Source organism: Brachyistius frenatus, unplaced genomic scaffold, assembly GCF_029030835.1.
Source record: "Brachyistius frenatus isolate BFR_SWC_R1_liver_20210118 unplaced genomic scaffold, ASM2903083v1 Contig_29, whole genome shotgun sequence".
NCBI classification, from domain to species: Eukaryota; Metazoa; Chordata; class Actinopteri; family Embiotocidae; genus Brachyistius; species Brachyistius frenatus.
Window position 1 is genome coordinate 488685 of NW_027210628.1, and position 22797 is coordinate 511481.

Below are 22797 nucleotides of genomic sequence, written 5' to 3' on the forward strand. Positions count from 1 at the left end.
AAAAGCAGCCCTGGTTAATGGTTTTAGCTCCATATGTGCATTTACTGCTAAGACAAGTCAAAATATTGGTTGTGACAAAGGTCTATGAATCAGATTTATTTGGGAATGATAAAGAAAATACAAGATGATGTATGCTGATTTATTTTTTTCTCCTCCCAGAGAGCAGGGTGGCAGAGAACGGGAACCAAATACTAAAATATTCAACAATGTAGAAAGAAGAAGGCATCAATGTATTAGGATTCAAGGCATTTCAAAATGTATATTTGCATGATGCATTCAAACCACTGACTCACCACGAGAGACACATGTAGCATAAAGCAATATTGAAAAAAAAAAAACTTAAAAGCGTCCCCTCTGTCAATGCCAACACACTCAGGGAGGAACAATAAATAACTAGGGACAAGCGCCTGGAGAAATGAGCAGTGCAAATCCTCAAGGTGCGAGTACAACACACCGCTGAAGTAAGTAAGGCTAAATCAGCTGCATTTCACTCACGTCAGCCAACTGCACGGTGCTCATATGAATCAGACAAAAGCAATTACTTATACACCGAGGCCTTATTTAAATTCAGGGGTGGGTGCACTCATCATCCTCCTGCCCAATTGTCCCTCACTACATTAGGGACAATATCAATAACCTGACTGCTTTTATAAAATCGTTGCGTGTCTATGAGTGCTGTTGCTAGGTCTGTAATCATTAGGGTAGCAAAGCAAGTAATGATGTCAATCAGGTTCAGATAATGAAGAAATAGCGAAACACTGAATGCCAACAATGTTCCCAATCACTAAGAGGGAGGATATAGTTAAATAAGAACAGTGTTACTAACAGAAGTAAATCTAGTCACTGGGGTGAGTGAACTGGAAAAACACCACATCAATACGAACTGCCAATCTATCTGTCTGTCCCTTCAGACATTTCTCCATCCTCCATCTATACGAGACATCCATACATACTGTTCATATACAGAGATCCCAACGCAAAACAAATGGATCCATAAAGGTTTGTCCCTCTCTTGTGGCATTGATGTTTAGTTATTTCCATTCTTCACTGGGTTGGAGCATGACAGAGCAGCACAGAGACATAATCTGTCACTTTCCCCTGTCATTACCTTGTTGATACCCAGATACGACCTGTCATCTGCTGAACTATCTATCTGTCACAAGAGTGTGATTGAAACAACTGCCATACAGAGAAACGATTTAGTAGTAGTAACAAACACACAAAAAAAAAAACACAAAAAAAAGGCGGTGATTTGATCATTTTTATGTTTCTTTTCCAATTTCTTGTAATGATAAAAATGATCTATGATACATAAATAATGATTGCTATAAAAGTGAAAAACAAGTCTTTAAAAAGATAGAACAGGCTGTCTGGGCATATACACTTCTGGCTTTGTTTGTCATACCTTGAGCAACACACACACACGCACGCACGCACGCACGCACACACACACACACACACACACACACACACACCAGTATACCAGGTTAGGCCTGTAAATATGCAAGCAAGCCTCTGTAGTGAGTCTGTCACCTTGGCCTTTGATGGTGTATTAATGTGTATGTTCGGAGGCCACACAGGACTTCATTCTTCACCCGGCAGGCTGATGGCAACACTCTCCACATGACTCCAGACTCTGTGTTTATACCCCATCTGGCTGTTTGTCTGTTAGTCCTGCATCAGGCCAAACTTGCTGCGTGTGTGCGTGTGTCGGCAGGGGTCCCGCAGTCTGTCTCATTAAACACTGCTAGCTGATGATACTGATGAAGCTGAGGTAAAACTACAGATGAACAAAAAAGGTTATGTCCTTCTGAATGAGCTTTTTATGCAAATTTTAATGCATAATAGTTCTAAACAAGACTGATGCTGTGTTCCAAATTAGTTACTTCCCTTAGTACACTATAGTACTCTTACATGTTATACTTGTGTTGTACTTGACGGGGTAGTAATGTTTCACATCGCACACCATCTCTGCTGGCCTAGAGTATTTTACCCAGAAATGAATGTTGTTTTCTTGCCCGTTTGTTTAATGCACACAATAAACTGATGGCTTTAATCCAACAGCAGGATGGCGGTACTTAGTGAGAAATAAACATGTTTGTGAAGTGTTCAGCAACAGGAGTTGGAAAATGCATTAAGTTGTTGGCTTCATACTTGTAGATATTTGTGGACTGTTTTGAGTACGCCATCAACTTACTTATAGTGCCCTGCATATTTCCATACTTGTCAGTGTGAACGCACTTATGCATTTAAAATTGTGAGTGTTATTATGTAAATATGCCATTTCGAACACAGCAAAAGAGTCTACAGCTATGCTAGCAGCTTTGAGCTAAGTCCTATATGAGCTAAATGATAATGCACTTGTAATGTTGACTATATTCAGCATCTGATTTTAGTCTGCTAATGTTGTAGAAAGCTAAAATTTGCTAATTGGCAAAGTACGGACCTGATTTGTCCTGATGATGGCACTAAAGAAAGATTAAGAGGTAACCATAATTATTACAATTTATCTTAAAGGGTAAATATAATTTTACTCTGTATGTAGTCATAGCAGTTCATCTCGTAAATATGTCAGAGGATAACTGAATAGTTTGATCTGCTAATGCCACTGGAGTGGAAGTTCAGGGAGCACTGTAGGAACCATAAAAGGCTGCACAAAATTTCAAACAGATCCATGTGATAGTTGTTCAGATATTTCAGTCTGGACCAAAGTGGGGGACCAACCAGCCAATCAACCAGCAGACTAATATTCCCTTCCTTTCAGCCATGCTGTTATCATGGCTAAAAATAGCACATGATTTTGATGTATGTAGGTATTAGTCTGTTTGCTGTTCGGAGATGATACGTGTACATAGTCGAGGACTCGCATATACAAGTACACTGGAAACATACACCCTCCTTGTATCCTTGAAGTCTTCTCTCTGACCTCTGGAAAGTTTTTGCGTGTTTTCCTCAGTTCTCTGTCATCAGCAGAGCTTGGTGCCAGTCCTGAGCTCTTTGGCCAGGCACGCTCAGCGACAAAAATATCTCCCAGACCCCACCGTGCGCAGATGGCCTCTCAGCTTGGCTTGTCACGACTCACCGTCCATTACAGGAGGGTTTGTGATGGACGGTCAGCTTCTGAAGGAGAACTTCTTTCACTGGGTGAGCGGTCGGAGACGCGGAGGATGCCCTGACTGTTGCCTGGCCCGTTGCCGGGGGAAACCGTAGGGTCTAGAATGAGGCTGTTGCTGCAGTAGGAAGTGATGAGTGTGTGAGCCAGGAAACAGTCGGCGGGCTGTAGCTTGGATTAGAGCGGTGGGTGGTGGTGGAAATATTCAGAAAAGCTGCTTCAGTCCACATCTAGGCAGTCTCTAATGAACTAACACAAGGACTAATATTGATAATATTGTTAATATTGTGTCATCAACATCACCAAATGTAAAAGCATTATCATTATCATTGTGTAATCAGAATCCATCATTGGGGAGGTCAAAGAGGTGTGCGTATGCAGCCTGTCAGCATCTTGCCTGCTTGTCATGGAGGTGTGTGTGGTGTGTTCTTTAACATCTTGGTACACATAATGGTGTTGTCTAATCAATAGCAGGTCATTGTCATGGCTCAAGGGTATGCCAGCTTAAACGCTGATGAGATATGGGACACGTGAGACGAAGGGTTTGGGGGGCATCATGACTTGTTTACTGCAGCTGTTTGCTGTCAGCACCACATTTAGCGGCTTTCACCGCCATGTCTCTCGTGCCTGGTCCTGCCGGACAGACAGACAAGGTGACGAACAGACAACAAGGCCCCTAGTGGTAATATGAACAAGACACGTGGAGAATGCTGTCTCGATCGGATGGGAATTAACAAGGAGACAAGCAAGGGGACATTCAAGCCATCAATACGGGCCACTGACAGGTGCTGTCACTGCACTAACACGTAGAGAACTAATTATCAATGCTAATTAAGGGCCTGGTCAACAACAGCAATACAGAAAGGGACATTTTTGTCCCCAATAGCAAATCAACAGACTGAAAGACCTCACATCCAGCTGCCCAAAGGGACAAACAGGAGCTGATTTAAATCCCTGACAGGAGGAACCATCCCTGCCAAGGAGACAGGCTCTGAAACTTGACTAATAAAATAAAAATGTTATAACAAAGGCTTCTGTTTTCCTACAGTATACATTAACAGCAATATCCTCAGAACAACACAGCTCTAAAAACAGGATATAGATACTATTTTTGTAAGCTAGTTATTATATTTATTTACTAGAATTCTGCTTCTTTGTAGGTTAGTAAACATTGTGCTTTGTTTGTAAAAGTTCGAGAAAGAAAGGAACTGTGGAACAAAAAGAGTAAAAGTATAACCATACGTCTCACCTGGGTACTTGTGGTTTATAGCTTCAACTCTGTCTATATGTTCTTTCTTATTGCTGTCACCAATCCTATACATATTCATTTTTATAACCTTACAATCTGATGACAGAAGAGACAATAAATAAAAATGAACTGAAAATAGTAAATTCATTAAACAAATACAGAGAATATGCTTTAAAGGATTTGCACCACAATGGATAACACTGGTTAACAAAGCTTTTGTCCCATTCAAAAATAATAACCTGTTTGTTACTTTATGTATTCTTGCACACTGAATCCAAATATGTTTTTGGAATTTCATTATTTTTTTATTTTGTTGTTGCAAGCGGTACAAATGAAGGTGGAGCCCCTCTATGTAGGCAGACTATTGATGGGAACTGAAGAGAGATGTTTCTGAGGCCAGATATAGGTAAAAACATTCACTTGTACATTTCAGTTTTAGTGTGTACATATTTAAATGTGACAACAGTTTAACTAGAATAAATAATATACAGTCTGACACTTAAAAAAGCCTGCCTGATAGAATATATTCTATAAACAGATTTGAAGTCTGACTACTTTAGTTTGTGGGACAATGAACATTTTAAATTGTGTTGCCCAGTGTTATCTGTGATTTGCTTTGGATTTTATAGTTTGGCATCTTTCTGTTTATTTTAAAACAATTGAAATTCTTTTTCTTGCTCTTCAACAGCTCTTAGTGGTTACACATAAAATGCCTTAAAAACACTTTTCACTGGTTTTCAGCTTTTACTGTACGACTGACACTTCCACTACTTTCACCTATAAACAGAGTTTATACTTTAAATAATTGCCCCTCAGCTGACTCCTCAAGCTCAGTCACACTTTGATCATTTCAATTCCTCTGAGGGCTTGAACTTCTTTTATTACTTTTAGCTGCCATTTCAACTTCTTTCACAACTTGTATTCTGACTGCCACTTCAACTTCTCTCAGCATTCAAACAATTTCAGATGTTTCAACTGCACATCTTCAGCACGACTTACATTTTCTCCAGAAAATGTAGCCTTCTGTAGTACAAATGATGTTCCCAAACTTTCTCCAACTTTCCATGGACACAAGCCTTATCAGCATTTGCAAAAAAACTACCACAACACAACCGGAGGTGTGCATGTGTGTTTGTGCATCTCTGTGAGTGCTCATGTGAGGACACATGTTCATCTGAGCATGGCAACAATATTTGTGCAATCAACTGTGTATAAATCTGAGTGTCTCGGTGTGTGCTTGCTTGCATATGTGAGCACCTATCCATTTGTGCATGTCTGTGTGATATGATGTGTATGATGTGTGGTAGTGAAGCATATTTGCCTCCAAGCTATATCATTTGCATACTTGTCACAGCCTGTCCATTGGGTGTCAGGTTCACTCATGCATATGGGGTTCAATTGGTAGCTTTGGTATTCATTGTGGTGAGGTGCACGTCGAGAGTTGCTGCTTTGGAGCACAGACGTCACACACATAGGGAGAATGAGAAGTATGTACTGTATGTGTGTGTGCACATGTACCATTTGGACCAGTCAGAGTCAGCTGCCCTGCTGTCAATCCATGCTGTATCTGCATCTGCACATCTGCTGATGTCACACAACCTGATGAGTAACCCAAAACAGTTGCACTTGATTATATCATGGGTGATCACCTTTCATGTGAAGACCTCAATTTCCTTTGCATGTCTGTCTCCACTGAAGGAAATCAACAAATTCACAGGAATCCAGCAAGAAATTCAGCACAAGGACGAAATTTAAAATCTGCACATTTGTAATATGACAGAAGAAGCAACTGCTCAACTCAATGCAGGAAAAACATGAGAAAAGCCTTCCAATCCTGAATCCTGAATCCTGAATGAAGTTTTTCAATAATACTTCAAAGTCACAGAGATCACTGTCTCTCAAAATACAAAAAAGAACACACACACTCTTACACACTGGTTAAGTAGGCCCCTAAGGCTCACATAAAAGTACACATACTGTACCCACACACACACACACACACACACACACACACACACACACACACACACACACACACACACACACACACACACACACACACACACACACACACACACACACACACACACACGTGAAGTTTCATGCACACTCACACAACACACACTCGCACTGAAAGCGTCAAGCTGTGTTTTGAACAAGATCCCAGATTCTCTCAACCTTGATCCTTTCCACTCTCCAGTTCTCAGTCTGGACTTGAAGGTCCGTCAAAAAGTGCTGTCTCACTATGAAAGTAGAGAAAACAGGAAGAAAAAAAACAAGCTGAAATGTTTAAATCCAGTACAGGGAGGTGGGACATGAGTGACATGGGAATTTACCTTGCTGGGAATAACTTTAAGTACAGAACTCTGCACACACACACACACACACACACACACACACACACACACACACACACACACACACACACACACACACACACACACACACACACACACACACACACACACACACACACACACACACACACACACACACACACACACACAGGTGTTAAATGATTAGAGGACAAAGAGAAGACAGACACACAATAGAGGTTGTTCCTGCTGTTTCAGAGAAGAGGATTCTCAGCTTGACTAGATGATATAATGAGCTGTTATGTTCTGGGTGATGAGATGAGAGGAAAGGACAGAATAAAGGAGAGAGGAGGACACAAGAGGAGAGGAGAAATCAAAACACACACGCACATTGCTGTACTCCATTTTTACAAGCATCATCAAACTGTGTCAAAAGTCTCGGCTGTGAGAGAGGTTAAGATTTCAGTCGTGGTGGCTACAAGTCACAGCAGTGGAGAAGAAGGAGAGTCAGGAAAGGGTTAGGTAGGAGTTAAAGGTCCAGGTTTATTTGTCAAGTATTAGTTTGTGTGTGTGTGTGTGTGTGTGTGTGTGTGTGTGTGTGTGTGTGTGTGTGTGTGTGTGTGTGTGTGTGTGTGTGTGTGTGTGTGTGTGTGTGTGTGTGTGTGTGTGTGTGCATCAGGTGAGAGAAGCGGAATAGGAGGGGTTGAGGGTGGATGAGGTGGGTGATGTGGATGCTAACGGTCTCTGTTGATGATTTGCATGCGCCATCGAGCTGACTGCCGGGGCGTAAAAAGTGACATGGTCGGCTCTTTCAACCTGCCTGACCCCAATCTCCAGTCTACACCAGGTCCCTGCACTGCCTGCCCACGCTGCGGAGCTCCTCCTCCTTCTTGGACCCCTCCCTTCTCGCAGCTTAACACACATACACACTCCTGGAAAACAAAAAAGAAGTCTTCCTACCAGACCCCGAGTTCTCTCATAGTTTGACCTTCAGAGGAAATGCGCACACACACACACACACACACACACACACACACACACACACACACACACACACACACACACACACACACACACACACACACACACACACACACACACATAAACAGGAACCTGGATCCCTTTGTATCTCTTATCTTCCTCCAAACCCACTGTCACCACTTTTACTGAAAACACGGTGTGGGATATGTTATGTGCTGTTTGTTCAGCATAACAGTCAGACATTTGTCCCTTCAATGTAACACTTACTATTAGTTTGTGGATGTGGTGGTGCACTGTGTGCATGCACATGTTTTTACTTTCATCTGAGCATCACACTTGTAATACACAGACCTCAGATGTTTCTATGAGAAGCATTAAAGTGATGAGAGCGAGTGGAAAACACACACCACATCATCATCGTACAGACTAACTCATGCCTGTGAGGAAGAGCAGACTTGTTCTCTATATGTTAATCTGTCATGGAATTATAATCTATCATAAAGATTTCCAGTGGTCCATATGTAGAATTGATCACATTATCACAAACTTTTGAATCATGACTCGCCTCTTCTATTGCAAAGCAGATAGTTGCAGCTCCAGGCACTAGAGGGCACTAGGGCTACGTCTATATTCAGCCGCCCCTCCACCTACAGTGTATGTGTAGGGAAGCACATACTTTTCATACGTAGGGTCCTTATCGCTCTCTCTAAATCTCTCTTCCTCCCTCTTCTCACTCACTCTATCGGTAAGATCAGACCGCCATCGGCCAGCTCTCAGGAGCTCTTCAGCCCTGAGAAGGTCAGTCGAAGGAAAACTGCCTCCCATCTGCCTCCATTAAGGTACCTGTGAACTTCACTTTCCGTGATGAAGGAATATGGGTGCTCCTATGTGTGTGTGTGTGTGTGTGTGTGTGTGTGTGTGTGTGTGTGTGTGTGTGTGTGCATGCTTGTAGTTGACAGGGATCTTGTTTGTTCCATTGTTCCATTGTTTATCGCAATCAAAGCTTCAACTGAGCGCACACACAGCACTACATATGCCAACACAAGCCCCTTTCTCCTCTCTCCTTTGTAAATGAAATCAATAGACGCAGCTATCACATCCCTATTCTGTCACTGCACATCTGTCGCAACAAGAGGCAACAAAAGAGCAACATGCTTTTCTAGTGAGTACACATGACCTGACACACAAACACATTCTCACACACACATGCACACACTCACACAATGAGGAACACATTAAAATAATGAGTCCAGTGATTACAAGATCAGTTGGCTTGATTTCAGTGGGAGATTGTTGCTGCAGGGACAGCGTGAGTGTGTTTGTGGGTTTTTGTGTGCGAGATGAGAAAATAAAAGAGAACATTTCTGCTCCTCTCTCCACTTTGAACCAAATCTTTTCCTTCCACACAGAGAGATCACACATGGTGAAGGATACATGTCTCCTCAGTGTAGGGCACAGGGGCGGTGCTGCCAGCTGTCATGTAGCTGTAGAAGGAAACCTCCAGAGTGTAGCAGTAGGATGTGTCATCAAGGAGACCTCCGAGGAAACGTCTTCCGGTGCCGGCCTTTACCACATCGCGGTTAAAGGAAGTGTTGGACTGGAGAAACCCACGGAAAAACAAACTACGTGTGAGATATTGACGTAAATAGATGAAGACACTTTGGAGGATTTAGCCTCAAGTTCTTGTGTCATCAAACTTCCACCCTGTCAAACCATTTTTGAGGAAGAAACTGGAATTTGGAGATCATTAACTCCATTTACAACACAGAAACATAAATACCTCTATAGATCCTATGGAAACTGTTGCGTTTACTTTTCAAAATGTAACAGCGGGTGGCCAAAGTTTCCCAACTTATATTTTTCAATGCAAAATGTTTTGGCCTTTAAAACCTGAATGACAAATTATTATTCAGGGACTGCCAACTTCTTTGGGATCACACAGCAACTAATGGGTTGGACAAATCTGCAAAGACCTGAGAGTGCTCCTGTGGTCAATCTCTTCAAAATAAGAGATGGTGAGGTGTCATCTATGAATTACACAGGTATTGCATACATGAGAACACACTTATGTTTTAGCAATAAAGAGTAATAAACAGTGTATGAGACCAATCAGATACAGTTAACAGTTTTATAATGATGACAGAACAAACCAGGTTACTATCTGTACTGCGATGTGGTGTCACTTACATGTTTCCTTTTGTATTGTCCTTATTATAAGTGAAGAATATCTATGTCAAATAAAATATATGTTCAAAATCCAGAAATGTTCTGGTGCACGGATGAAGACAAGATGGAACAGATATTTAGATTTAATATTTGTTGGCTAACTTTGTTGCTAAAGCTTGGGAAAAACATCAGCAGGGTCTATTTGTTCAGAATCTCTTGAAAGTTTTAAAAGGTTTGTTGGTACTTTTTATTTTGTTAATAATGATGTCCTGTTAGCTTGTTTGGGCTGGGAATATTGCTTATGCATGGCACAATAATAAAAATTAATCAATCAAGCAATCAAGCAATCAATCAATCAATCAATCAATCAATCAATCAATCAATCAATCAATCAATCAATCAATCAATCAATCACATAGTGATGAACCCACAGATAATTATTACCCAACTCTGCAGTTCCTCTAATCTCCACAACTTCTTTCAGCTCAATGTTTTGGTTCCACTTTACATTTTTGGTTCGCTCTCACCGCTCTCGTCAGAACTGTTTTCAGCCAAAGCAGGCAGGTCTAAAAACCGTCTTTATGCTGCCTGCCAAGGAATACCACGGGTAAAAAATAAGGCATCTGTAACTGAGTGATAAAGTTTCCCCATTAGCTGCCTATTTCCCTCTACTTCCTGCATATATTGCAAATTAAAAGCCCTCATTTTGAATTAAAAGCCCTCCAAAGTTTCAAAGATGTTCCAGCTTTATTTTAGGTTTTGACCATCATGTCTCATGAGTGACAATGCATTTATGCCCAGTGATATCTTTCTCAGTGACTTATAGAGGGTAGATTATTTTTGAACACACCCATTCAATGTCATTACAAAGATCAGCTCTAAATAGATGAAGCCGGAAAAAAAAAATCACATCTATTTTGGGTTTGAGCGCGTCAGCTATACTACATAAATATGATGCCGTCTTGGGAAGAGTGTGGAAAAAGTTTCCATTCACTGTCACTCCACTCTGCTGCACTGAGAGTTGCCTTGCAGACTTGGCAGCCACCAGTGGGAGTTCGCCATGATTGTGTTGTGCTGCCGTTGCTCCTGCTGCACTGGGCTTTAGGTAGTGCTGAATGGGCAGAGGGACAAAAGCGCAGTAAGGGAAATGACCCCTGGGCCAGCTGTCACACAAGCAATACGGAGAAAAAAAAAGAGAGAGTGAGAGAGAAATTCTCTTGAAATAGCGCTTTACTCATCCTTCGTAACACAGCACACTGTATAGACACTGACAATAAGTGACATTTCCATACATGTGTGGGTGAACATTTGCCTGGTTGGCTTCTCTCTGTGTCCAGGTTGGCGCTGAGAGTCAATGGGCAAAAAAGATTATTCTTTATGATGTGTGTAAGTGGCTCTGCTATGAAATGTCACTCTTACTGAGAAAACGAAGGTCAGTGGATGTGACACAGGACCGAGGAAACAGTTTGGTGGATAATGTATCGGCATGAAAAGGTGTTTGTTAGGTTACGCATGTGTGGCTATGTGGAGGAGCGTCGTAGTCACTGAATGGATAATTCCTACCGCATGCTCTCTTGTCCTTTGCTTCTGTCCCCCATTCATTTCCAATACTTTAAATTTCTACTTTGTTTTCCTCTCCTCACCCCCGTCAGTTTACACAATCCTTCTTGTCCAAATAAAACCAGCTTCAGCCACCACAGAGGGTTCTTTAACAGAACACCTGCATCAATTATACAGAATATCCTGGTCTACTTTTACAGTCCTGTGCTTAGTCATGACCTTCTACTTCTGTTCATACCAGACAAGTGCACATTTCTATTAATATGTATCTGCAATTTCACATAAATTTCACAAAATTCATATTCTCATTAAGACTAGATATTTGCAGCCGACTTCATAACATATTTTTGAGGGGATCGTGTAGATTGTCATACATAATTTCAACTCATATTTGTGCTTCTTTAGGACTTCTGCCACCACTGCTCCGGTTTTGGAACACCAAAATGTTGCACACCTAATAAAGAATTCCAGTTGTATTCTTTTTACATAATTCATATGTTATCAAAATACTGTTGTTGGAGCTATCTGCTATAGTATTGGACCTATAAGTTGTGTTTAGGAATTAAACCCTTATATATTCATTTTGTTGCTGTTTAGTTTGAGGAATATAGATTAATTTGTTGACTACATTATTAATACCATTACTTTAAATAATTTGAATAATTGTTAATGCTTTTATTTTGAAGGCTCTGGGTAACACGGGCACATCAGGTGAATCTACATATGTGTAGGTATAGCATGGGCAGGCACCAGGAAGGGTTTATTCTTTTTACCAGGGCAAGAGAGGCATGGCATTTTGTTTGTTTGGTTGCAGAAACCTTATGAAACGTTATGCTTGCCTGGACATTGGACTTTGTGCCTCAGTGGCAGTTTCAATTTGAGCTTAGATTTTGTTGTTGTTGTTAAGTCTGAGGACAAATCGCCACAACAACTGTATGTTCTAGATTTGAAATCCATGAGCGTATATTTCAATTATTTTATATCATGCTACTTGTTTTTTTTCCCAAATGTGTTGACAAAGTTTCACCATCTCGTCCTTTGTGCTCCTTTCTTCTGAACACCTATCTCCTCATTTTGTAACACATGGTGTGTGTGTGTGTGTGTGCGCGCGTGTGTGTGTGTGTGCGTGCGTGTGCTTACATTTGTGTCTGCCAGGTGCATAACCTTCTGCTAATTCATGCATGCATGTAGTCTGTGTTTGTTTACTTCTGACCTAAAACCAACAGCGCAGGTGTCTTCTTAAAATCACCATCCTTCCTCAGATGCGTGCCTTTACCCCTGGGAGGTGCCCAGTGTAATCTAGGTCCTCAACTGTCTGCCACTAAAAGAGCAGCAGTTGGCAATTAAGTGTCTCCCTGAACACCACATCGCCAGTATTTGCAGAGATAACACTGTTTCATGTTCTCTTTCCGAGCTAACCCCAAGACCGAAGCTGGTAAAATTCTGGTCCTGAGCCCACCCCTCTGGTGTCTGTGTGTGTCTGTTTATGTGACTTACAAAGGAGAAGTCTGGTGCATTTTGGCACAGCAGTCGGGGGAAGACAGCCTGTCTCTGGACGCGCTCCTCGTCCTCAAAAACATTGCCGTACATGAAGCCATTCAGCATGGTGGAGTGGGCATGCACGTCAATGTAGAACTCCAAACTAACCGTCTGATGGAGGAAAAGAGAAAGAGAAAAGAGGGACAGAGAAACAGACAGAAGATAAAAAGCAGCAGGTTAGTTGGGATATTTTTCTGTCAGTGAATAATAGTCCACACTGGAGATTCTCCGCTGGGAGTAAGAAAAGGCTTTTCTTGGCTCTGGGGAGACTGCGCTGGGGAGAGGCTTTCACCCATGGGACGACTACGAACCCTCCAGACACAGCGGACTGAGACTACACTCTTATACCTGAAAGGAGTCAACCACCCACACATAACTTCAATCAGGCTGTCCTTCTGAAGGGCAAACCTTCACTGCATACATGGACTGGTGAGCTGAGAGGAATACGGTGTGAATACACGCACGCACGCACGCACGCACGCACGCACGCACACACACACACACACACACACACACACACACACACACACACACACACACACACTCTCTCTCTCTCTCTCTCTCTCTCTTGTAGACGTCCCTGCTTCATCACATCCACCAAACTTATTTATCAGGTTATTATTGACTTCATGAGCGTGTAATGTCTTTTCTCTCTAGTATACTCTGTGTAAAATGGATTCTCTTGCTTGACTGTTATCCCTCACTCTGCAAACACACACACACACACACACACACACACACACACACACACACACACACACACACACACACACACACACACACACACACACACACACACACACACACACACACACACACACACACACACACACACACACACACACACACACACACACACACACACAGACTTTTATCCTCTGATACAAATAAATGACATATGAGCATTCTCTAACTTCTAGCTACTCTTACCCTTACTCTAACAAAACAAGATGCAAAACACAATGTGGCTAAAACACAGAAGCACCAGTTTCAGCCATTTATTTAATGTTCATAAAGTTCAATATTGGACAACTGCTGACATTAGAAACATGCTGGAAGAACAACTATTTTCCAAAGATAGATTTAAGATAGTAACAAAAATGCAGCGAAGGGGAGCTGATGTAAAAGTAAAAATGGGCCAAAAGCATGTTATTGGATCACCAACAGGAGTAAAGTTCAGCACCTGGTGCCCTTGGTTTTAAGTCTTTGATAGCACTAATTCAACTGGAGAAGTGACAAATTTAGCGACAATCAAAATGATCAGAATGAAAGATGACTACATTTATTTTTATTTGTGAATGTGCTATTGATGGACATCATTGTCACACAATACATCGTACAAAAGCAATAGAAAGCTACTCATAGTTGAAAAAGTAAAACAAACTGAGAACCGTGGTGAGACAGTTCCAGTGAACAAAAAGTGTGAGATTATTGGATCAGGATTTTAGTTTTACTTCTTGAAATTTTAATTTAAACCACTGTTGTCCGCTTTTGTAATTAAATTGTAGTTTGTCTGTCTTGTGTCATTTGAAGTTATTAAGATATTAAAAAGCAAACTAATTTTGTGAATATTGTTTGCCAAAACAGTGCAGTCATCTGCCACAGCTTTGGACTCAGTTCAAGAGATTAATTTGTTACATTTTACGTATTATAGGGACAGTATCATTATTTTTAGGGGAGGGCTTATTGTCAAGTTGTTGCATCTCTGTCAGTAAAGTTCAACAGACTGCACGATTAAACAATGAGTAATCGAATATAATCACTTAAATACAGTCGTGCTTTTGTAGTAGTTCCCATTCATGATACGATTCCCTATAGTATAGATTCACTATACAATGTATGTTTAAGTAATGGCTAACTAAGAGTTCAATATCCAAACTAATGTATTATAAACCCAACCTCACACCTTAACAAGAAATGGTGTGAAGACCTGGCTGTGAAAACACATCCGAACTTCAACAGTCTTAAACTGGTTCTGAAAAGGGCAGGTGTACAAGCCCCAACACAAACACCTTCTGACCCTTAACTCTGGAGCAACACCCACCAGCATCCCTCCTCTCTGCCTCCTCTCTGTATCTCATCACTTTGTTCCCCTTCTCCTGGTTTTATCCTTCCACTCTTCTCCTCCTGCCACTTTATCGCCTTCCCCTCACTACTCATTAAAGATTCAGCACCACACCTTGTTCCCCGTGGGTCATAAAGAGGAGGAGAGGAATGAGAGGATGGAGAAGGGAGAGGGAGAGATAGTGGGAGAAGAAGAAGGGAGGGAGGAGAGGGAACAACAAAGAAGGACAAAAGACAAAGAGAGAAGACGATGCATATGGTTGTGGTAGCATGTATGTGTATGTGTGTGTGTGTGTGTGTGTGTGTGTGTGTGTGTGTGCAAGTGTGATGAGACAGAGGGAAAGGGAAGAGCAAACAGAAAACCATAGAGATGGGGGTGCGAATTGAGAAAAAGGGAGAGAATAAGTACATAAAGACAAACAGAGAGAGGGAGAAAATGAGAGAAAGACAGAGAGAGAGATAGAGAGAGACATAGAGATGTGTGTGGAGAGATTGGCAGAGGAGAGAGAGAGAGAGGAGAGAGAGAGGAAAGCAGTGCTTGGGCGGCCCAGGCGACGCAGTGTGCCCGTGTTTGAAATTCCGCTCACAGCCAAAGCAATTTCCTGGCGGTGGCTGTGCTGTCAGCTGCTTGGCTGGCTGGCGGTGAAATATGGTGGCTGGGAGTCGGCCGCTAGCAGCCCCCGACAACCTGATGGATGGAGCCCCAGAGGAGAGGAACAGCAGCAGGAGAAGGTGGGGCGGGAAAGGGAGAAGAAGGAGAGGGATGGGAGGGATGGAGGGAGAGAGGGAGGGAAGGAGGGAGATAAGGAGAGTGGGAGAAACAACAGAAAAACAGAAGAAAAAAAGAGCAAGAGGAGGAAAAAAACAACTAAATGCAGCCAACTGAGCAGTGGTAGTGATGGGAGGTAGACAGAGGGAGAAATATAATAGTGAGACATACTGTAAAGGGGAAAGTTAATTTAAGAATGAAAATAAAAGGGGAGGGGTGAAGAGAAAGAGAGAACAGGGAGGGAGATGGGGCAGTATAGAAAGAGAGGGAGGTAAGGAGAGAAGTACATCCAGGTCTATTAGGCTGAGGGAGGAGGGAGGGCAGAGGGAGGGACAACCGCCAGGGCCTAGACAGGGGAAACCAGCCTAATAATCACCTGGGTCTCCCCCCTGTGGCGAGGGTAGAGGGTGGGAGGAGGAAGGATAAAAGGAGGAGGAGATAGAGGTGGCTGGATTGGAGGAGGGTGGACTAGCAGGTGATCAAAAGTGGCAGACTGGGTGGAGCGAGTAGGTTAACTGGCTGTTACATGCTCCCTGTGAGTGACTGAGGTGAATAAAGTGCCTGCAAATTCAGGGCAACTGAGTGTTTAACTAGTTACTCAGAATCAGAAAAGACCAGAAGAAGCTGCAGACACTGACCAAAGTGTGGGGACAAATGAAAATGATTACATACAGTGTGAATGTTGGACATCCAGACAGCTGATTTTGAGCAATGTTTGATGAGGTTAAGGTCAGGATTGATCGATTTCTTTCACACCAACATGGAAATAGAGCTGAAACTAACAACAGATTAGTTGTTAGATTAGAATAAACAATAATCGTAATCTAATTATTGTTTAAGTCAGAAAGTAACAATAACAGGTGACTACTTTCATAATCAACTAATAAAAGGTCATTTTTATGACAAAATCCAAAATATTAATGAGCTTAGCCTAAACCCCAAAATCAGCCCGAGACCAAGAATACATGAAGTGCATGGTTTGGGGTTTCCAGATACATCTGGCCAATGTTTTATGAAAACGGGCATCTCCACCAATTCATAGTGTAAATAGCGGAGACACTTGACTTAAACATGTATTCATAAAGTGAGGAAGAACATTATCAAGTAGAAACCCACTCAAATACAGAGAACATGTGCGAGAAGAGATTAAGGCCTGAAAACCCTCTTCTTTGTTGTGAGTTAGATACAAACCACATTCACTTCAAGTTTGTTACTGTCCTGATCCTAAACCAGAGGGTCTCCTTCACAGCATCATATGAAGGACACTAGAGGAGCGGCAGTAACAGCCGTGGAGCCTCCACAATGTCATGTCCAAGCTTACTACAATGCTCAGTTAATGCCCTGTCAATCAAACTGAGACGGTTCTGAAGGCCCCACCACTGTGATTGATGCTTCAATTAACAACCCGCTCCGACCTCCAGAATTGTTCATTTGAAATTGTAATTAAGCAATTAAGGGCAATTAAGAAACAGAGACTGCTGAATGAAAGTCAGAAGACAATTTGAGAGAGTGAGAAACAGAGCGGGAGAGAGTGTCCAAATTAAACCTCTCAGAGAGAAACAAAAGCCCCATCTTGCTGCAGAAACTCCAGGGAACTCTAAACTTGTGGTGAACTTGCAGCGGCTGCAAACAGTTTAGTGTAAAACCTAGAAAGGTCAAACGAATGAATTTTGTCAGACAAGTACTTATCTGCTGCATATTAATTAGAGCGGGGTGTGGGGGTGCGTCGAGGGCCGTAAATGCTGGGCTTATCTTTACACGGAAAGGAAAAGGAGCTGATTGAAGCAGGATTACAAGCTCCTGAATAAAGCTCTTGGCATCAGCAGCATACCTTTTAAGAAGAAGGGGAGCTGCTGCTTGTTCAGGAGAAAAAAAGTTAAGCATACTATACCCATAATTGCATATTACACAACATTAAACATATAATACCTACGGGAGGAGTGTAAGTGGTTTCTGCAAGATCCAACTGGGCTTTGAAGTGGGCAGCAATGTCCCTTTGGAAAGACAGGCCTGTGGTTGGATGGAAGCCAATTGATCATTTGTTTCTACCCCGCCCCCTTAGTTACTGAGTTACTGTTGCTACGCCTGTCAATATTTCTGTTTTTGTATGCTACATATGGTCTAGCTCCCCCTGACTATTACTCACCACTTCAATGTTTGTTGTGATTTAAGTCCGGAAACCCTGTTCGCGTTCAAGTTAACTCAGCCACCCTGTGGGGCGGATCAATCAGCTACCACTGGGGGTGCCTAAAGGTGATGACGCTGAAGTAGTTCCAACAATGGCAGAGGTGGTAAACTTTAGGTTCACAACATGCAGTATATGGTGTACAATGCCGATTGTTTCAAGGCTGCTCCAATAGTTTCAAAATAATCTGATGTCTACACCAATTAGGATGCATCAATCCTCATTGGAGTGAAACCTATAGAGCCACACAGTGACTTTAATGTGACTAGTATAATCTTCACAACAATGGATCCTTGATTACACACAAAGGTAAACAACAGTGGGTTTCTCTTGACAATGACATTGGCTTTTTGTTCATATTTACAGCTGATTCATTCAAAAAGGAGAAGCATGCAACGAAACCTAAACACACACTAGGTGGTTATACATGATATAGCACAAGACAATTAAGGCTAAGGCTAACAGTAAATGTCCAAAGGAAACTGTCAGCTCCTCAGCAGTTGATGAACCATATGGAAGATGTGTGGATACAGACACTTTTTTCTTGTAATGCAATAACTGTATTGAGCAAGTTAATTGATTGTAAATAGCATGATGAGCGTGATTATTTCCTTTTAACAAAACCCCATTCAGCTGCTTCACAGTACACACTGCAAGGTTTTTTGGCTACATTTATGCTTTCTTGCTCTTTTTTTTAACAGCATGTCTCACTTTAAATGTAACACAAGAAAAGCCTTTTAGGATGAAGACCAGATAGTGTGTTTAGTGACTGTAGTGTTATCTCTGTTGACGAGTTTGGCTGCAGTTTCCCTTCTATAATTAGCCTATTCACTCTGATCAAACTTCCAAGACAAACTGACAAAATAAATTAAATGTTGCAGGCAATGAAAGCAACGCTGGGCTAGTTGGTTAACATTACTGTAGGTAGTTACTTCGTAAGATAAGGTACCTTACTTTACCATAAGAAACTACCAATGCATCTCCTTTTATATGGAGTAATCTCTTACAGACCCATGACTTGTTAATATGACGTGTAGAGAAATCCAGAACTCGACAGGCGTGCCTGCCTACTTACACCTGCTCAGTCATTACTGGATAACTGCTGTTGAGGACAGGAGTTTAGCAAATGTTCATTTCCAAAGCAAGCGTGAAAACCTTTTTTTTTTTGTTCTTTAAAAAGTCAGGTGAAGTGCCTTTGAGCAAAGTGTTAATCTATTCCCGTGTAGCCACCTAGATGTGAATAGTGGAAATTAAAGTTTCACTCAGAAAAAGATGAGAAAAATTCCCCATAATATCACTTACACAATGTAAAACTCTGACCAATATTTCATTAGTTAGAGAAGCCAATTCAGGTCAGCAGGGCTCGTGGTCAGTGACCCTCTAATGATGTAGCAGTGACAGAACATGGCAGATGGCATGACCTGCCTCATGGATGAGAGTAAATGACACCAAACTCTGCGTTCGTCTGTCTCCATCTATCTGATTTTCTCGCCTCTCCCGCTCCCTCACCCTCTCAGTCTGTACCGTGCTGTCAAATTGATGGTGGTATTTGTCTGTTTATGAACACAGAGGTGACTTGTAATCAGGCTGAACGGGCACAGGCAGCCCTCCGCTTCAGGCCTGTTAGTGCCACATAAGCTGCCACATCTGTTGGGATGGCTTGCCAGGAGAACATGAGAAAGGAGAAGAGAAGGAGGGTGATAGGTACGGAGAGGAAGATGAGATAAGAAAAGACAGCAAAGAAGAGCAAGAGGGGAGGCGTTGAGAAAATAATTTGAAATATTGTGTAAAAACCTTAAGCTAAGGTAAAAGCCTTTAAACTAAGTTGAGAAAAATTGCATAAAAATTGCCAGAGTATGAGACCTTCATCTGTATCTTCCTGTGAGAAGCAAACAATTCAGCTTCCAACGGAGGGAGAATAAAGAGAGGGATGATGGAGGGATTGAAACGACGCAGGGATGATGGGGAAAAATTGGCCGTAAATCTCAGAAATGGATCAGAAATGGTTGGCTGACACCAGAGGACATTTTAACGCACATAGAGAGAGCAGAGAGGCGACGGGGAGGCAGAGAGAAAGACACGCAGAAACCACACGCACTGGCTGCCGACTTCACACACGAGGCAAATCTGAGCGCTGAACAAGAAAGACAAAGAAAGAGGCCTAAGAGTAGCACTGTAGGAGTCACTGAAGGAGGGCATTAGGCAGGATTTCAAGGTGCAAAATCCATCTAGGTGCTGTGACAGGACCTAATACATTTTTTTTCCAGATAGAAAATTAATTTTCTAATATTAAAAAGGTCAAAAAAAAGCCAAGGCAACAATGACCTCTTTGTCATCCTCAACAAATTATCCAAAATGGCAGTGTCAGATCGGTGAGGATACATCGGCCAGTGATGAATGCTTCTGGTAATCAGCCAATCAAAAAGAATTTTTCTTCTGCTTTTGATAAATGAGCTGGAAAAGCAACGCTTTAGGAAGGAGATGGGTCCATTTGTTTCTTTGCTCCCTTTTCCTTTTTTTTTTTCTCCCTCCCTCTCCATTTCTCTCTTTTCAAAACAAACAACAGGGTAGCTTGGGAACAGATTATAGCTCCTTGCATCACTGACTCTTTCAGCCATTCTCCCTGCTGACCAATGTTCTGCTGCAGATGGTAAATGATGGAATTTTGTGAAACAGTTTGAGCAACTTTACCTTGAGATTGATGGAGAGGACGTTTACAGTGAGGCTATTAGCAAACACTTGGCTATACGTGAACACATAAATATTTTACATTTTTCACTGTATTGTATAGTATGTGAAAAATCCAGATTCAAAGACCCATTTAAAGCTGAATTAAGCAATTTTGGATGACTCAAAGCAGAAAAAAAACTTTAAACAAGCTCACTCACATGAATATATTATCAGCTCTTCATCAGCCCCTGTGGTATACATTGTAGAAAATCTATGATCTATTACACAAATACAACAAGGGTATCTCAGTGTAGACATTTCTCTTGTCATCTCATGAGTACAAGCCCACCATTCACCACCATGTACCCAACTAACCCCTAGTTTCTTATGGTTCTGTATAGCGCACTGCTATCGCAAGTACATAAATAATCCATAGTGTAGCATTTTGTGTCACTTTCCACCATAATGATCGGGCTCATACTCAGGTTTACTTTATACCTTAATGTTGTCATACTGGCAAAGCAGCGTAAACATGGTTGTATATGTGTGAGCGTGAGGTCTGATGAACAAATACAGAAGTGAAGGGGGTGAAGGATACGCTGTATTTGTTGTAGTGATCACAAGATAAATTTAGGGTTGGTTTAGAATTATTGATAATGTTAATGTGACAAGATAACACCAATCAAATAGTTGAATTCATCACTAGTTTTACACCAGTTACAATAGGTCAGCTTTTGAGACCTCGTGGCCTTGATTTTATTCTGGGAGTTTGGTGAGATTTGCAGGGATTCATCCATGTAGATCAACAGGGCAACCAATGAATTGCAGGGGGCTGAAACCTTCACAGAGCAGAGCAGGGTGTTGATTCTCAGTGAAATCGTCAGTAAGCTTTCGCATAACATGCAGCCATTTCAATCTACACTGAACTAAAGAACATTTAACACACTTCAGGCAGATAATTCAGCTGGTGCTGTTACACCCACCTTTGTAATTCTATATGTTTATAACTGTCAACAAAATCTTTGATTATTTCTTAAATCTTTAAAACTGGTCACAAATAGATGGTTTTATGTTTTAGAAAAGCTGTGGAAAATGCAAATGAAAACATTAATTAAACAGGAGTAAGTAATGCTTACATTACACCTGAATGTACTTTTTAGTCTTATACTGTTGGGGGCTATTTTCCGTTGCAAAGTTATAAACATTCACATGCTCCTCCTCCAAACCGCCATCTACCATCTTTGATTTCATTTCCTCTTAAGGGGGAACATTTGTCATCATCACTTCCCAATCTGTCTTTATCCAGGCGGTATTTCGTTGGGAGTGATGAATTTATAGCCCTGATGCCAACCAGTAAGTGTGCAACCTTTCTGTATTCACAGATTAAAAAAATTGTTCCGAGTGAGCTGCTTGATGGGACTTAAGTCACTGATTTTAAAACATCAATTCTTATTCGGGTCAGAGTTTCCATAAATACAAGCGAGCAATAATGTTCAGAGCAGTGTTGAATGTCTATACAAATATTTATCAAATAAAAAGTTTCCAGCCATCAGTACAATGCAGCGTAGATTGCTTCTGCTACAAGCTTTGATTTAAATAGCACATGTCTGGGAGCTCGCACCCCGTTATTGAAGTTATTGCCTGAACAGAACAAGGAAGCTGTTTTACCAACAGAGAGAGGGAGCTGCTGAATTCACAATGACAGAGAATCACTTTGGAGTGACTAAGGTGTCTGTCACAAGAATGGTTGATGGGGTTTCAAACTGAATAGGCTCCTTTGAGCAACAGAGGGCAATGTGACTTTGAAATATGATGCCTTACGCATAGAACTGAGAGAGTTTAAAGCAGTACAGAAGTCACAGTGATAGACAAGGCCTTAGGGTCAGATTTATATTCATAAAGGCCCACAGCAACATTGTACTGGATCTTAATTCAGTTAATACAAACATTAGATATATGCATTAAATGTATTAAAGTTGGATACCAATCTGAATTTACTGGAGAATAACCAGCCTACCGTTGATGACTTATTGCCACGAACCTAAAGAGAGTTTTTCCCTTGGCATCCGGAACAAAGCACACATTGAATAAATAAATAAATGATGTGGTCAACAAACTGAATGAGTGCTGTTAGAATAGAATTAGGCAGTCGCCCAAATCATACATTGGGATATGGGATGGTACCTA

General features: G+C 41.6%; 1 protein-coding gene across 8 annotated transcripts in view; it reads right to left on the bottom strand.

Annotated features, from left to right (window-relative positions):
• The window catches only part of LOC138621179 (cytosolic carboxypeptidase 6-like), a 293612-nt gene that overhangs the window by 1821 nt on the left and 268994 nt on the right, over positions 1-22797 (bottom strand). For all 8 annotated transcript variants that reach the window (XM_069699010.1, XM_069699011.1, XM_069699018.1 and 5 more), the window contains 2 exons: positions 12881-13033; positions 9092-9254 (listed from right to left, as the gene is read on the bottom strand). In XM_069699010.1, coding sequence (XP_069555111.1) covers positions 9092-9254; positions 12881-13033 — 316 coding nt within the window. The remainder of the gene's footprint in view (positions 1-9091; positions 9255-12880; positions 13034-22797) is intronic.